The following is a 16,317-nucleotide window of genomic DNA, read 5'->3' on the forward strand; positions in this document are numbered from 1 at the left end:
CCGCGCTATGAGCTTGTAGATCTGCTATTTTTGAATAGCCAAATAAATCTGAAAAATGACACAGATGCGTTCCTGGTCTTAAGGCGTTAAGGAACCGGAATAGTTTAAAATCCAAAAGGATCCCGACCTCAGTCGCGACAAGCGCGCACACCCGTTACGCCGAGACGAGGGGAAGGGGTGACGTTACCTCCAGCTCGCGCAGAGCGTTGTCGCACTCCTTCTGTCCCGGCGCCTGCTGGGTACACATGGTGATCAGCTGGTTGATGCTGTCCGTCACGGCGCTGTGGAGAGACAATCGAGACCCATTTAGACTTTGGCCTGTGTGGCCCCCCTCAGGCCAGGCTCTGCTATAAAGGTCCCTAAATAAGGCCCCTATAACTAAGGGTGAACGGGTCTTCGCCGTCCGAGCTCCTAGGCTCTGGAATGCTCTTACCGAGGCCATTCGCCTCGCTGACTCAATTCAATAACTTTTGAATCACGCCTACAAACGTATACGAGTATGTTCCAGAAAGCATTCCTTTAAACCAGTGGTTCTCAAACTTTTTCATGTCAAGGACCCCCAAATTGACACTTATTAGGCCGTGGACCCCCATTTGAAAAGATATGCCAGGGACCCCCATAAGAGAAGATTTTTACGGGTCTAGCAGTGATTCTCAACCATTTTAATTTCAAGGACCCCCAGTTTGACATGCATTAGGCTACGGACCCCCATTTAATGGCATTTCTATCTCTGGGGACCCCAATTCATATTGTAAAATCAATGTTAATTTAACTCTGAGAGTTACAGACCCATAAGGGTCCATTTGGCTCCTAACTATCCATCATTTAGCTGGGGACCCCCTGGAACTCCCTCAAGGACCACTGGGGGTCCCCGGACCCCACTTTGAGAACCAATGCTTTAAACAACCTTTTCTTTCATTTATTCTCTTTTGCTCATGGTTATTTCTTGTTCAATTCGAATTAGCTCATTTATTGCCTTTGTGAAATTCTTGTTTTTATTGTGCATTCTGTCCAATGTTTGAACAGCAATTTGTGACTCATGTTTAGTGCTATATAAATAAAATAAAATAAATATTATTATTTATCACTCAACGGTGTTGCAAAGAGAACACAGCCGATCTACAAGCTCACAGGGCCTTACCGGGCAGCAGCTGCCAGTTGGTTCTTGAGGTTGGGCGAGTTGGGGTCGGTGGACAGGGCCTTGGCTGATAGAAGCAGTTTGCTGGAGCTCATGGAGATGGTCTTCAGGTTGGACACTACCTGCGTCTGGTCCTCTTTGGACTAGAAGAAACAAACACCATTTTAAAGTCGTTACAGTATGTGTGAGTTTGTGCTATTTCGAGACGCATTTCTCCATCGTGTCTGGTTCCTCCATCACAGAGCAAAGAGGCAACACATACAGATCAATGACAATATTATTAGAATATGGCTACACAACATGAGTTTCAGCGATTTAACCCTTTAAGACCTGAGGCGATTCTTTAAAAAAATCTAAATCTAAAATCTAAAGTTTTGTGAAAAAAAATATAAAAAATATTTTTTCACGATTTTTCAAAAATAGCAGATCTACAAGCTCATAGCGCGGCACTCGGTGCCGCGCTATGAGTTTGTATATCTGCTATTTTTGAATAGCCAAAGAAATCTAAAGTGACACAGATGCGTTCCAGGTCTAAATGGGTTAATGTCCCAAACATGTAAGACTGTCACATTTTAATTGATTATTGATTTAATTGTGTATAAATACAATGTACATTTCTGTTTAGCTGTTGGGCTTTGTTAAACCAAAATTGCACAGGGTAGATATGTCAAATAACTGAAATATAAAAAGAAAGGACTGACTTATTTCATAACTTTATACTTTCAAACCAAAAAAATAAATAAATAAATAGTGGAAAGTGTAGCCATTTCCACTATATTTTTAAATGTTTGAAAATATATGTACATTTTTCGACAAGGAAACGATAATGCAAAAATAATTGGGCGATTATATAAATGTGTGACAGGCCGAAGAACATGATGCGCGTCTCCCTCACCAGTGGTGGAAAAAGTACTCACATGTTTTACTTAAGTATCAATACGCCAATGCAGAATTACTTGGTTACAAGTAAAAGTCTGGAATTCAAATTTACTTGAGTAAAAGTATTGGTATCAAAATGTACTTAAAGTACCAAAAGTAAAAGTACTCGTTATGCAGACTGTCCCATTTCACAAGTTCAAAATGTACAAAAATCTTTTGAAAATAGCCGATCTACAAGCTCACAATCCGTCGCATCGCGACGCATTGTGAGCTTGTAGATCAGCTATTTTCCAAATGGCCGAATAATATATAGGGCTGAAGTGGTTAGTGTATGTTTTATGATAATAATCTAAATCAACAAAGTAACTAAAGTTTTCAAATAATTGTAGTGGAGTAAAAAAGTACAATATTTGCCTCTGAGATGTAGTGGAGTAAAAGCAAAAGTACCGAAAATTGGAAACGCTCCAGTAAAGTAAAAACACCCTCAAAATTGTGCTTAAGTGCAGTACTTGAGTACATGTACTTAGTTACTTTACACCACTGTCCCTCACTGACCTGGGAGGTGCCGGCCATGTCGATGCCGGCGTCCAGGAAGTCGGTGAAGTCCTGCCCGAACTTGCTGGTGGAGCGGGCCAGGTCCTGGGTGGTCCCCCTGGACGACTGCACCAGCTCGTTGGCCGACTGGCTCAAACCGGCCGCAGACTCGTTCAGCTGGCCCTGCACCTCCTGGAAACTCTTACCGCTGGACGGGAACTGTGGAACCCGAACGAAACAGTGGTTGGTAATATTTTACTTGGTAACACGTTGAGACATGAGGAGATTCTAAAAATGTTTTTTTTTCGATTTAAAAAAAATATATATATATATAAATATTTTGTTCCAGGGACCCTCAGAAGTAAAGATTTGAGTTACAAATGTTCGCTTAAAATACATATATATTCAAATATTTGCACACATTTTCACGATCTCTCAAAAATAGAAGATCTACAAGCTCAGAGCGAGCGCGGCACTCGGTGCCGTGCTATGAGCTTGTATATCTGCTATTTTTGAATAGCCAAAGAAATCTAAAACGACACAGATATGTAAGACCCAGTCTTAATGGGCGTTACAGGACAGACATAATCCCATTTATAATGCATTATAAAAGGCTTAATAAAATAATATTCGTTTTATAATTGTGCATGACAATTTAAAACAAGGTTTATGAAAGTGCTGGACTGCTGGTCATAATGCGTTATAACTTATAAGCTCAGCGGAACAACACATTATAACTACCATAACTTAGTCAATTACAAAAGTATAACAGTAGACCCGACCTTAAAGTAAAATATTACCCAATGGTTTTATATAGGACTATGGGCAATTAAATCGAAAATGTAGGACCAATATTTAAAACCAATAACAGACTTTAATCTTGCTCCTGTAGGTTAATCAAATAATCGTGAAGCAGGTTTTGTATATAAATATGTTTAATTTCTTATATCAACGAAGCAACACAAACAAATTCAAATAGATTTTGTTTATAATCGACTACATTGATTTGTCTGATAAATCACTTGACCTTGTATTATACTTTGTCTTACAATTGTGGCGTGCAAAAATAGTGAAAATAGCAGAGCTATAACCTCAAAAGATCCGCTATTTTCACTTTTTTGTAAATAACCTTTTGTTAATCGTAATCCGAGGCAAAAGTTTGAAATGATCGTTATATTGATTTGAAGTCATAATAACAACCAGCCCTAGTCTTATGTTGTTTGATACAGAAGTGAACTATGGACAGAAGAAACAATGGTTTTGTGTTGTTTGATAAGAGTGTACAGTGTGTTGCTAGCATGCAGTGCTGAAATAAGCACTCAGATTTGCTGTCCATATAAACAATTTTATGGTATTTTTTTGTGGAGGTCCGATGCCGAGCACGATTTTGGAGACCACCAATATTACTGATGTATTGACCCATATTTTGTCAAAATAAATAAATAAAATAGAAAATCCAATTATAATCAATTTGAAAAACTTGGATTGGATTTTTACATTTGTATTATGATCTATAACCTTACCTTATAAGAGCTTATACTGTAGGTTGGCTATTATTTTAATGTTATAAAAATGAAAAAAAAAAACATCTATGTCTCTGTCCGTGATGAAAGCAGATCGGGTCATATACTCATTATACTCACAGCATCAGCTTGCAGTCGCTTGCTGGATTCTCCCACAGTGCGGATGGCGTTGTCAACGTCCCTCTGACCCGGAAGACAGTTCACCGAGCGATTCAGGGCTTGCGACACAGCCTTTGCCACCTACACACACACACACACACACGTTTGTATTGCTATACATCATTTAGGTTGGTGATTTTATGAATACCTTTTTTTTTGCCATTTTGAATACTACGCAAAGCGCAGTGGTGGAAAAAGTAATCCATTTTTTTACTTAAGTAAAAGTATCAATACTGCAATGTAATGTAATATGTTACAAGTAAAAGTTCGGAGTTCAAAATGTACTTGAGTAAAAGTATAAAAGTATTGGCATCAACATGTACTTAAAGTACCAAAAGTAAAAGTATTCATTGTCCCATGTCAAGTTTTCAAGTGTTTAAACATCTTTTGAAAATAGCAGATCTACAAGCTTGTAGATCTGCTATTTTCAAATGGCCGAAATGTACTGTATATAGGGCTGAAGTGGTTAATGTATGTATATAAAAGTATTGGAAATTGGAATTACTCAAGTACATTACATTACAGTCATTTAGCAGGTGCTAGGGCCCCCTCCTCACCTGTGCCAGCCTCTGCTGGCTGTCCGGGTCTCCTGGCCGGGCGATGGCCCTCTTGGTCTCCTCGATGAGGTTGGCGGACTTGTCCATGACGTCGGCGGCACAGTCCAGCATGGCGTCGCGGGCCGCCGGCTCGGCCGTGTTGGCGCCCACGCCCCTGGCCGAGGACGCCAGCGTGCGCAGGGCCTGGGCCACGTCTCTCGCCGCCATGCCTGAGGTACACAACCGGGCACAGGGAGAAAGGCGACGGTTAAAGCTATGATCCTTAAAAAAGGCTTTGTGTTAAAAGGTTAAAGCTGATAGTAAATCATTGCTATAGAGTGTTTGTTCAGTCACCCTGTCTCTCCAGCTCTTTAATAAACAGAAAACCCATTTTCAGGTAGGTGACAAAATATCAGCCAATCAGGAGAGAGTACCCATTTATCAGCTTCATTTTGATAGTGTTCCAGTGCCATTTTCTGGCTCCAATTTCACTTGTTTAATCTGTATGCTGACTGAGTTCTCTATCCTGATTGGATAAAATTGGTATCCCGAACCTGAAAATGCATTTTCTGTTTAATAAATAGCTGGAGAGTCATGGAGACTACTGTTACTGAACAAACACTCTATACAGCAATGAGTACTACCTTTAAGTTTTATGTCCGATCTACACAAAAGATGGGATCCCATTTAGACCTGAGGGCGACTATAAAAACGGCTTCTAAATCCTAGAGAGCGAGAGAGCGAGAGAGAGACCATCTCTCCCATGTATAGATGAATCAATCAAAAATCTCAAAATATGTGTAGTTGTGTTACTTGATTCAAGTTCATTTGATTTGATTGACAATTGCCAAAAGGAATGCATATGGTAACGTGAGAAAGGTTGTGTACCTGTGTAGTTCTCGTTGCCCTGGGTGACCTCACTCAGCAGCTGGGCGATAGCAGAGCTGACCGCCTTGGTGCTCGTACCCAGGTCCTGAGCACACTTCTCCAACTGATCAAACAACAGTGGTTATTGTGAGCGGGTCCAGTGCTTTAGGCATCAAGTAGGCATTTTTCATTTTTCATTTTATTACAGATTGTTGAAGTACAGAATATAAGCTTTCATATGATGTATCATTCATTGAAATTGGAACACATTTGAAGAAGATGTGACAATTTTAATCTTGTTATCTATAATAGTCCAAACTGAGATAATCCCTCCTAAAGAATTTCCACTTCTAGCACCTCTCAGCTCCAGGTAATGGGCGTGAACAATGGGTAATTTATTCAACCTAGCCACTCCTCTAATCACTCCCCCATTGACACCTTTCAGTCAGCTGTCCACCATATAGAAATTTGATGCAACACAATTACATTTTTTTAAAGGTATTTTTACTTTACTGGAGTATTTCCAATACTTTAACTTCTACTCCACTACAGATCAGAGGAAAATATTGTACTTTTACTCCACTACAATCATTTTAAACTTGAGTTACTAGTTACTTTGCAGATATAAATTATTACATTATAAAACATATACATTAACCACTTTAGCCCTATTTTATACATAGTCTATTTGAAAATAGCTGATCTACAAGCTCACAATGCGCATTGCGACGCGTTGTGAGCTTGTAGATCAGCTATTTTCAAACATTTTAGTACTTATACTTTAGGTACTTTAAGTACATTTTGATACCAAGACTTTAGTACTTTTACTTTGATTGAACTCAAGTAACATTTTGAGCACTTTTACTTGTAACAGAGTATTTTTATATTGTGGTATTGCTACCACCGAGTGCTTCTTCCACCACTAAATTTGACCCACTGGTAGTCAGCTCCGACTACAGTCGAGGGTTACCTATTAATAATGAAGACACGACCAGCTAGGTCCTGGATTAACTCCAACCTGGTGTTTGCACTCTCCATTTACAACCCGTACATCTACATAAACGTTTAGATTTCAAATATAAAGTGCTTTTCTCATGGCCACGGATGTTACCATTAACTTCGGGTGGGTCTAAGTACCCGTATCTTCCATATTGTTCAATAAAAAGCATTTTAATCCGATCGGCGGCCATTTTCTCATAGAGTTGTAACGTATCAGGAGTGCAATACACCCCCCAACCAATACGGCCGCGTAGTTGAAAAACAACGGAGACAATGGCCATCAATCGGATCAAAATGCTTTTTATTGAACAATACGGAAGATACGGGTACTTATGAGGGCCCGTACATAATTATAACACCCGTGGCCATGAGATAAGCACTTTATATTTTAAATCTGAACGTTTATGTTGATGTACGAGTTGTAAATGGAGAAATGCAAACACCAACTGTACGTTCAGCCATGACGCTTGACCGCGAGCTAACAATGCTAAGCTCCTAGCCTGCCTAGCTCGTTATTCCACCGTTGTTTTGTCCACATCTTCAGTGAAATACTTCAATACGAACGTCGAGAGGCCTGTTGTTTAGCTGGGGCTGCCCTCAGAGCTGCTCTGTTCGCCACAATGTTATTATTGATAATAGAACTACATTCTGTCCCGAAAAAGACTAACGCAATACTGGCCGTTTCGGCGCTTCCCACCGTGGTGAAGTTAGTTTCAGCCTCAGGTTGAATATTCACCCAGTGGCTATTACTCCAGTAAAGTAAAAAATACCTCAAAATTGTACTTAAGTACAATACTTGAGTAAATGTACTTAAGTTACGTTACACCACCACAGAGAGGAGTGATACTGATGGGCGGGGATTAGGCTTGTAACCGGAGAACAATGGGCCAACAACCAACCAAAACCACTCACATGCTAATGTTGTCCCTGCAAGTTAAAACCACTCTCCGCCCCCAAAAGACCGACAGAAACACACAGAAACACTCCTGTTTTTGTAATGTAATTTAAACCACTTAATGATTCTAAAACGCCTATCTTTTGGACTATAAACCTTCTTCAACATTCGAACTGTGTTAATATGAAAAAAAACGAAAATCACAAAAAAAAAAAAAAAAGTTTAAAAGCTATTTTCTAGTCTTTGTCAATGGGCGACATGATGCCCTAAACACCAGACCTGCTCACATATGTGGTCAGTGGAGTGGAGTAAAAAGTACATGTACATTTGGCTCTAAGAAGTAGTGGAGTAGTTTAAAGTATATAAAAACATTTGAAATACTCGAGTAGTTACTTTCCACCACTGCATGCGTGTGCGTGTGTGTATACTCACGGTCTCTCCAGGCAGTGGTTTCAGTTTGCCCTCAGAAGCAGAGGCCTTGGCCTCCTGTAGATCTTTCTCCAGGCCTCTCACCATGGACAGAGCGTTGTCTATCTCCAGAGGACCGCACGCTTCCTGGGCCTAAAAAACACAGCATACACACACACACACACACACACACACACACACACACACACACACACACACACACACACACACACACACACACACACACACACACACACACACACACACACACACACACACACACACACATACAGACATTAGAGTCCTCTCCATTTGGTTCCATTTGTACACTCTCAGAGTTACACATGGATAAATAAACACTGATATTACTGTGTACTAGTTCAAAATGGCTCTTCAATCAACTTGGGTCAGAACACACAAACACGCATGCACCAAAATTAGGCTCCTTTTCCACTGCAACGGTACCCAGTCTTTAGGTGTAGGCATGGGTGATATCAGACACGGAGCAGACACGACAGACATCGCAATATACGTTATTATAATGTGGGGGTTTAATTGTATACTTTTTAAAAATACAATATTGTCAATTAGACCATCTCGAAGACATAATTGTGATATTCGCCAGACATTGGCCCAAGCCTAATTTGGTGAACTGCACTCAGTGCAACAATACAACAATACATCAATACAACAGCTAGCAGCATCTACTTCTTATCGTCATGGTTCCCAAATGTATTCTGGGTCGGAAACACTGTTGCCAGTTCAAGCCCGATTGAGAGTGCTTATCTGGCAAGATTATCCTCTAGTGTGAGCGGTACAAAGATCCAATCTTAAGGCTCCAACGCAAGCTGATGATTTGAGACTAGGAGAGCCAATTCTGGCCTTTTTGGACAGCTGGAAATGCTTCATGGAAATGAAGCAGCTTTCAATTTTTCAGCATAAGGCTTGACATTCTACTAGGCAGACCTACACTTGACCCATGTTATCTATGCAACCGACCCATTAAAACTCGGTTTTCTTGTTAAAGCACATTTCTTTGGTACCAATCATGTCACGAAGGTCAACTGTGAAACAAAAACAAAAAAAGAAAACTCAACAAAACTAAATGGATGGTCAGTCAGGATTAGCCTGTCATGGCCAGACTAATATCACTGCGTCGATATTAGTCTCTAATCTCTGTGTGGATCCTGGATTTCCGAGGGGTAAATAAGAAAAATGCCTCTGGTGATAAACCCGCCCCACATTTGCATATTGGGCCCTGATAGGCTCTATTCACAGCAGCCATATTATGAAGACACTCACAGGTGTTACCAATGATACTAATGAAGGCTCTGTTCCAGTCTAGCACAGTGGTTTCCACAACCCCCATAACTCTGAGAGTGTACAAATGGAACCAAATGGACCCGTAAGTACACTCTCAGAGTTACACACCTGTAAGGAGCCATTTGGAAGCCCATTACCCCAACTGTAGACCCACTGGTGTAACAGAGTGTTTCCAGTGGGCCAACATGCACAATATCAGCACCCCGACTCTGTTTGACCAGAATGGAACAGAGCCTTCATTAGTATCATTGGTAACACCTGTGAATGTCTTCACAATATGGCTGCTGTGAATAGAGCCTATTGGTCCCTCACAACTTCGGAGGGAGAGAAATCCAATCTCCATTTGAGAGGGGCCAGACCTAATCTGCCGAGGGCAATTTTCTTTTTGCAATGGCAGTTTCGTCGGGAACCAGGCTAAGTCAGGATGAGGGAAAAGGATGTCACATGTGATGACAGGAGATAACGCGTTGGGAGCCAAGGTGGATGTTATTTCAAACCCCACTCAGTCACACAGGAACTTCGGCGGTTTGATTAGACGGGGTTATATCACCGAGTGTAAAGTGATCTAGGTCAGTGGGACTCAAAGTGAGGTCCAGGGACCCTACGGGGTCCTCGAGTGGGTTCCAAATGGACCCTTATGGTTAACCAACTAAGAGTTATGGGGTGGATGCTTCAAATTAACCCATTTAGACCGGGAAGATTTTTTTAGATTTCTTTGGCAAAAATAGCAGATCTACTATGTTTTAAAGCGAACATTTTAAACTCCGATCTGTGCTTCTGGGGGATCCCTGGAACAACATATTTTGAGATGGGGGTCCGCGGCCAAATACATAATAATTTTGGGTGGTCCTTGACATGGAAAGGTTCTGAGCAACATACGTTTTTTCAAAAAACTGAGATTTAGAAGACAAATATAAATATATTCAAAGATTTGCATTTGCATTTTCACAATAAAAAAAAAATAGCAGATCTACAAGCTCGTAGCGTGGCACCGTATTTTTGAATAGCCCAAAGAAATCTAAAAATTATACACGAGATGCTTTCCCGGTCGCTAGGTTTGAGAATGGCTGATCTCTGTCGTTACCTTCTGCGTGGCGGTGCGTAGTTCACCCAGAGCGCTGGCCAGGTTCTTGGCACACTGACTCAGCTGCATGGCCGAGGCCTGGTCACCGATGGTCGGCACCGTGGCCTTGGCGGCTGTCACCATCTTGGCACCGGGCTGAAACACAAGGAGGCGGTGTGAAATACAGTAGGTGGCGCCTTAGATATAACAATACTAGAGGTGCGGGTCGCTACGCGACCCTTCCATCTAGTCGCTGGCGCGAGGCTCTCGTGTAGTGGGCTGTAGACGTTTTCGACACGCAAACCAAAAGCGAGAGCAACAGCAGTGTTTGTTTCGAGACGCAAACCGAAAGCAAACTGAGAGACGGACACATTTCACCCGTTCATCTATCTATCTATTGACACAGGCTCTTGCAGGACCAGAATGTGCGGCACAGATTGATGAAGCAGCCCGCTCAGCCCAGCGAGACGGCGTTCGCTGCATTCAACCCTCCCAAAGAGTCAGACAGACAGTATTTGGATGGGGGGCGGGGTTGCCGGGGTTGCCATGTCCAGGAGTTGTAAGCGTGAAGTGGCGTGTAATTGGTTAGGGAAAGTGCGTCCACGCATGCGCAGTGCACAGCGCGGACACTGGTCATCGCGTACAAACATTGTCGCGCATGACTGTAGATTCAAATTGTAAGGTAGATGACTATTTTAACACATTGCCTGCCAAATGTCCTTTAAAAAAATCCACAAGAGGGCGCTCTAACACTACTTAGGAATGACCCCGCGACTCTGAGAGAAAGATTGGACGGTGATGTGATGTCATCCCAAAAAATGACACTTCCGTCCACTATGTTATCAGTTGTAGGAAAACGCATCTAGATGGATTTCTTCTTTTTTTGTGTGAAAACAAGCCTTATTCAGCGGCCCGTAGCAACAAAATAGACAATCGTGGTTACACAATGTTTGTTCTGGTGGATAGAGGAGACCCTCCCCCACCCCCCCAGACACCGTTTTGTTTACATGTGTACACACCGCAGCTCCTGTGGGTCTCTGTGGATTGTCAATTTACGGTAAAAACGCTGATGAAAAAAAAAATGTTTTAATGCTGGCAGTCAATGTGTTTTAATGTGTGCTGGTATTCAGCACTATCTCAATGTAAAAAACATCCCAAAATATCAATGTAAAAACATCCCATGATCACGGTTCCTTGAGGGGGTTCCAAATGTACAAATGGGTCCATTTGAACACTCTCAGAGGTATGGGGGTTCTTGATATTAAACGGTTTGTGAGAGCGACTGGTATGGGACTCTCAGAAAAATGGAGGATGGGAGCCTATACAATGGGTGGTGATTTTGGTAAGGTACTGACCTGTAGGAAGTTCTGGCTGGCTCCGATGAGGGCCAGCTGAGCACTGGGGCTGTCTGGCTGAGACTGACTGCCTCTCACACCCTGTACCAGCTGGGGAATCTGCTCTGCTACCACCTGAGGACGGCACGCACACGCGCGCGCACGCACGCACGCACGCACGCACACACACACACACACACACACACACACACACACACACACACACACACACACACACACACACACACACACACACACACACACACACACACACACACACACACACACACACACACACACACACACACACACACACACACACACACACAGGTTACTTGTGAGCAGTGTTGATTTTGACAGAAAATGTTTGATTTAGTTTTAGTCATAGTCTTTTCAATAATATTCTGTTAATTTTTTGTGATATTTTAGTCATCGTAAAAGGTTTAGTCTAGTTTTAGTCACTAAATCTACAGTTGATTTAGTCGACTACAATGTATTTTGGAAGGCCTTGATGCCGTCGTAATGCCTGATTTTACACTTGGTTGCATGCTGAAAATAGCAGATCTACAAGCTCACAACGCGTCGCAGCGCGACGCGTTGTGAGCTTGTAGATCTGCTATTTTCAGAGCGCCCGAGCGCAACCAAACATAAAACGACTTGTCTTTTAGTTCTACTGGATCTCTTCTCCACTAGTCCTAACATGTTAGTCTAGTTTTAATTTGTTGACAAAATTGTCAACATATTTAGTCTTAGTTTTAGTCATCGTAGCTCAGTTTTTATTTCGTTTTGAGAACCACAGTTTTAGAATGGGATAAAAGTTTGGATTCCTATACCTTGCAGCTGTGTACCAGTTGTTGTTGAGCGGCCGGGTTCTTATTGGTGGAGGCGGCGTGCTGCGCCGCAGCGATGGTCTGAGTGGCCGCTGCTGCCGCCTGCTTCGCTGCATTCTGTTCAACCAATCAAACATCCGTGTTACTGATCAGGCCGTTGGAAGTTTCAAAAAATGCTCAAAAACATGGCCGATCCACACTTGATTTTATCAAAATATACAAAATAATCGATCAATCAAATAATCAATCGAATAATAAATGTTGCTAGAATAGAGAAAATAGCCAATCTAAACGCTCAGAACTCAAATGTTCTGGTATTTTTGCTCATTTTGTGTGACACCGTTGTTCGACAAAGTATAAAATACGGGTTAAAGGAGTAGTTCACCGAAAAAAATACTTATTTTCTATCAATTACACACCCCATGAAGCATTGAAATCATGGACATTTTTAGTTTTTGTCGCATTCCTAACCCGGTAGGAGACTGAAGGAGACTCTTTGTGTCTCCTACCGGAGAGACCGCCGGTTATCAAATTATTGGCTTAGGAATGTGACAAAAAAATTCAAGGCTTCATACTTGAATGGTGTAATTGTAATTGATAATAAAAAAAAACTGTTTTTTTGGGGGGTGAACTATCCCTTTAAGTGCTTAAGCAGACAAATGGATTCGGTCGATTACCGGTATACTTTTTTCCATTCTGTATATAACAATTATCATATCATTTAATTATTTGAAAAAAGTGATCATTAGAGTAATAGATAATGGATGGTCGCAGGCAGCCCTGAGTGAGAGCCCATAGTTACAGTGTATTTTGAACCCACCTCTAGCTTGTTGACCAGGCGTTTCTTGATGGCGTTCTGTGCAGCAGCGTTGGTGGCCATGCGCAGGCCTTCTGCCGCCTCTCTCAGCTTCTGCTGCTGCTCCTCGCTGTCCGGGTTAGCCGCCGCGCCCTGGAGGAAGCAGTGGTGGGAAAAAAAGTTGTTTTACTTAAGTAAAAGTATCGATACTGCTAATGTTGAAGTACTCTGTTATCAAGTAAAAGTCCGGAATTCAAAATGTATAAGTACCAAAAGTAGAAAGTACTCATTATGCAGAATGTCCCATTTCACAAGTTATACAGCAGATGTACAAGTGTATTGCGCGGCACGAGTGCCGCACTATGAGCTTGTATATCTGCTATTATTTTTTTTTAATCTTGAAAATGTGTGCATATCTTTGAAATATATATTTTTTAAAGCGAACATTTTGAACTCAAATCTTTGCTTCTGGGGGTCCCCGCCACAAAACATTTTTCAGATGGGGGTCCGCGGCCAAATGTATATCAATTTAGGGGTCCTTGGCATGCAAAAGGTTGAAAACCACTGATCTACTTTATCAACAGTATCTATAGCATGTATCCATCTATCTATCTATCTATCTATCTATCTATCTATCTATAGTATCCATCTATCGACTGCGTACAGCATTGGTTCTCAAAGTGGGGTCCGGGGACCCCCAGGGGTACTTGAGGGGGTTCCAGGGGGTCCCCAGCTAAATGATGGATAGGAACAAAATAGACCCTTATGGGTCTGTAACTCTGAGAGTGTACAAATGGAACCAAATGGACCGTTACGGGTCCATTTGGTTCCATTTGTACACTCTCAGAGTTAAGTTAACATTCATTTTACAATATGAATTGGGGTCCCAGAGATAGAAATGCCATTAAATGGGGGTCCGTAGCCCTAATGCATGTCAAGCTGGGGGTCCTTAAATTTTATCTTTTCAAATGGGGGTCCGCGGGCTTATAAGTGTCCATTTGGGGGTCCTTGACATGAAAAAGTTTGAGAACAACTGGCGTACAGGATCAATCTATGATCGATATCTTGTTACATTACGACAAGGTTAAAAACACAACCAAAACCTCTACCAAAAGTGTCCTATTGCTTTAAGTAAGCGCTCGTTTGGTGTCACCTTAGCCGCCTCCACCATCTTGGCGGTGGCGTCGGCCAGCAGCTTGGCGGCAGAGAGCAGCTTGCGCGAGTTCTCCAGGTCAGACTCGCCCTCGGCGTCCATCTTGATGGCGTTGACCAGGTCAGAGGTGGCCTGGGCCAGGATGCGGGCCTGACGCACCATCTCGCCTGGAAGGGGGGGGGGCGGAAGGGGTTAAATGTGTCTTTGATAACTATCGCCGCCTGTCGGGCAGAAACCTTGTACAGTATCTCCATGTTAATAATGTGTATGTTTTTGAATGCCCTACAAGAGTGCCGCACAAAAGTAGTGAAAATTGCAGATCTACAAGCTCACAATGAGACGCGTTGTGAGCTTGAAGATCAGCTATTTTCATTATTATTTGTTTTACAATAGCTAATTAAGGAACAGCTTTGGACATACAGTACAAGGTTTCCACCCGAAAGCAATAATTAAAAAAATCTATATCAATCAATAACTCTGGTGAGATTCTTGTACAATGTGTTGGTTTTTGCACAAATAATGAATCTTAATTAAAAGGTGGTGTAAATGACATATGTTTTGTTTTTCTATATCGTGATAGTAATCATTGCTATGGTGTTCAGTTCAACAGAAAATACATTTTCAGGTGAGTCACCAATTTTCACCAACCATCAGGAGAGATAACCCATTCACCAACTTCAATGTTATAGTGTTCCAGTTGCAATTGTGTCTGCTCTTTTGTTTGTTTGTTTCATCATCTTATCCTGTATCATTTATGAGTTCTCTGTCCTGATTGGATGAAATTGTTATCCAAACCTGAAAATGTATTTTCTGTTTACTAGAGAGCTGGAAAAAAAAACACTATATAACAATAATTACAATCAAGATATGGAGGTATTAAAAACGTATTTTAAGGGGGGGAAAAAATAACTAAAATAACTAAAAAACAAATATTTCTGCATAACGTTAATTTTAGAAGTCTTTTTTGGTGACACCTCTGGCAGCTCCGCTAATCTGTTAGAACTGCAATAGGCTCTATGCACAACAGCCATATTGGGAATAAATTGGGCCTCTTTCTTACTTCCTTCACATGTCTTACGAATTATACTAATTAAGGCTTCGTCCACACGTACACGGGTATTTTCATAAACGCAGATATTTCGTTTTCGTTTTTGAAAACCTCCGCGTCTACACGGCCCTGTTTAAAAAAATCTCTCTGTCCACACGACAACGGCTAAACGTTAAACGACCCATGCAAAAACTCCGTTTACCGTGTCCACACGGGAACACATAGCCGGAGTTTTTAAAAATCTACACTGTGGCAGGAGTTTTCCAAAAGATGCGTTTACATGGAGCAAAAACGCGTTTGCGTGTGGACGAACCCCCCAAAACGCATATAAAAAGCTACGTTTATGAAAATACCCGTGTACGTGTGGACGAAGCCTAAGGCTCTGTTCCGTTTAGTGAAGCACAGCACAGTGGTCCTCAAACTTTTTTTAATTTTAAGGAAATTTGTGCAAATCATTTAATATATATATATATTTTTAAAGCGAACATTTTTAACTCAAATCTCTGCTTCTGGGGGTCCCTGGAACAACATATCTTGAGATGGGGTTCCGCGGCCAAATACATATCATTTTGGGGGCCCTTGACATGAAAAGGTTTGAGAACCACTGATATTATAGCAAATAAGTTTAAAAAAAACACACAGTTAGGATTTTCATGACATTTGTAGAATCCCCCAGAAGCAAAGATTTGAGTTAAAGATGTTCGCTTTAAAAAAATATATGTATTTAAAGATTTGCACAAATTTTCAAGATTGATCTACAAGCTCATAGTGCGGCACTCGGTGCCACACTATGAGCATGTATATCTGCTATGTTTGAACAGCCCAGAAAGAA

The 16,317-nt window shown here is 41.5% G+C and overlaps 1 protein-coding gene across 2 annotated transcripts in view; it reads right to left on the reverse strand.

Moving 5' to 3' along the window:
• Nucleotides 1-16,317, reverse strand: part of tln1 (talin 1) — a 128,288-nt gene that overhangs the window by 46,036 nt on the left and 65,935 nt on the right. For both annotated transcript variants that reach the window (XM_084047492.1, XM_084047493.1), the window contains exons 22-33: nucleotides 14,438-14,604; nucleotides 13,309-13,437; nucleotides 12,492-12,605; nucleotides 11,680-11,793; nucleotides 10,346-10,480; nucleotides 7,963-8,091; nucleotides 5,658-5,760; nucleotides 4,791-4,999; nucleotides 4,195-4,314; nucleotides 2,573-2,770; nucleotides 1,142-1,281; nucleotides 188-281 (exon numbers count right to left, since the gene is read on the reverse strand). In XM_084047492.1, the coding sequence (XP_083903618.1) occupies nucleotides 188-281; nucleotides 1,142-1,281; nucleotides 2,573-2,770; nucleotides 4,195-4,314; nucleotides 4,791-4,999; nucleotides 5,658-5,760; nucleotides 7,963-8,091; nucleotides 10,346-10,480; nucleotides 11,680-11,793; nucleotides 12,492-12,605; nucleotides 13,309-13,437; nucleotides 14,438-14,604 (1,652 nt within the window). The remainder of the gene's footprint in view (nucleotides 1-187; nucleotides 282-1,141; nucleotides 1,282-2,572; nucleotides 2,771-4,194; nucleotides 4,315-4,790; nucleotides 5,000-5,657; nucleotides 5,761-7,962; nucleotides 8,092-10,345; nucleotides 10,481-11,679; nucleotides 11,794-12,491; nucleotides 12,606-13,308; nucleotides 13,438-14,437; nucleotides 14,605-16,317) is intronic.

The sequence above is a fragment of the Gymnoscopelus microlampas genome (assembly GCF_963454915.1).
Source record: "Gymnoscopelus microlampas genome assembly, chromosome: 21".
Taxonomy (NCBI): domain Eukaryota; kingdom Metazoa; phylum Chordata; class Actinopteri; order Myctophiformes; family Myctophidae; genus Gymnoscopelus; species Gymnoscopelus microlampas.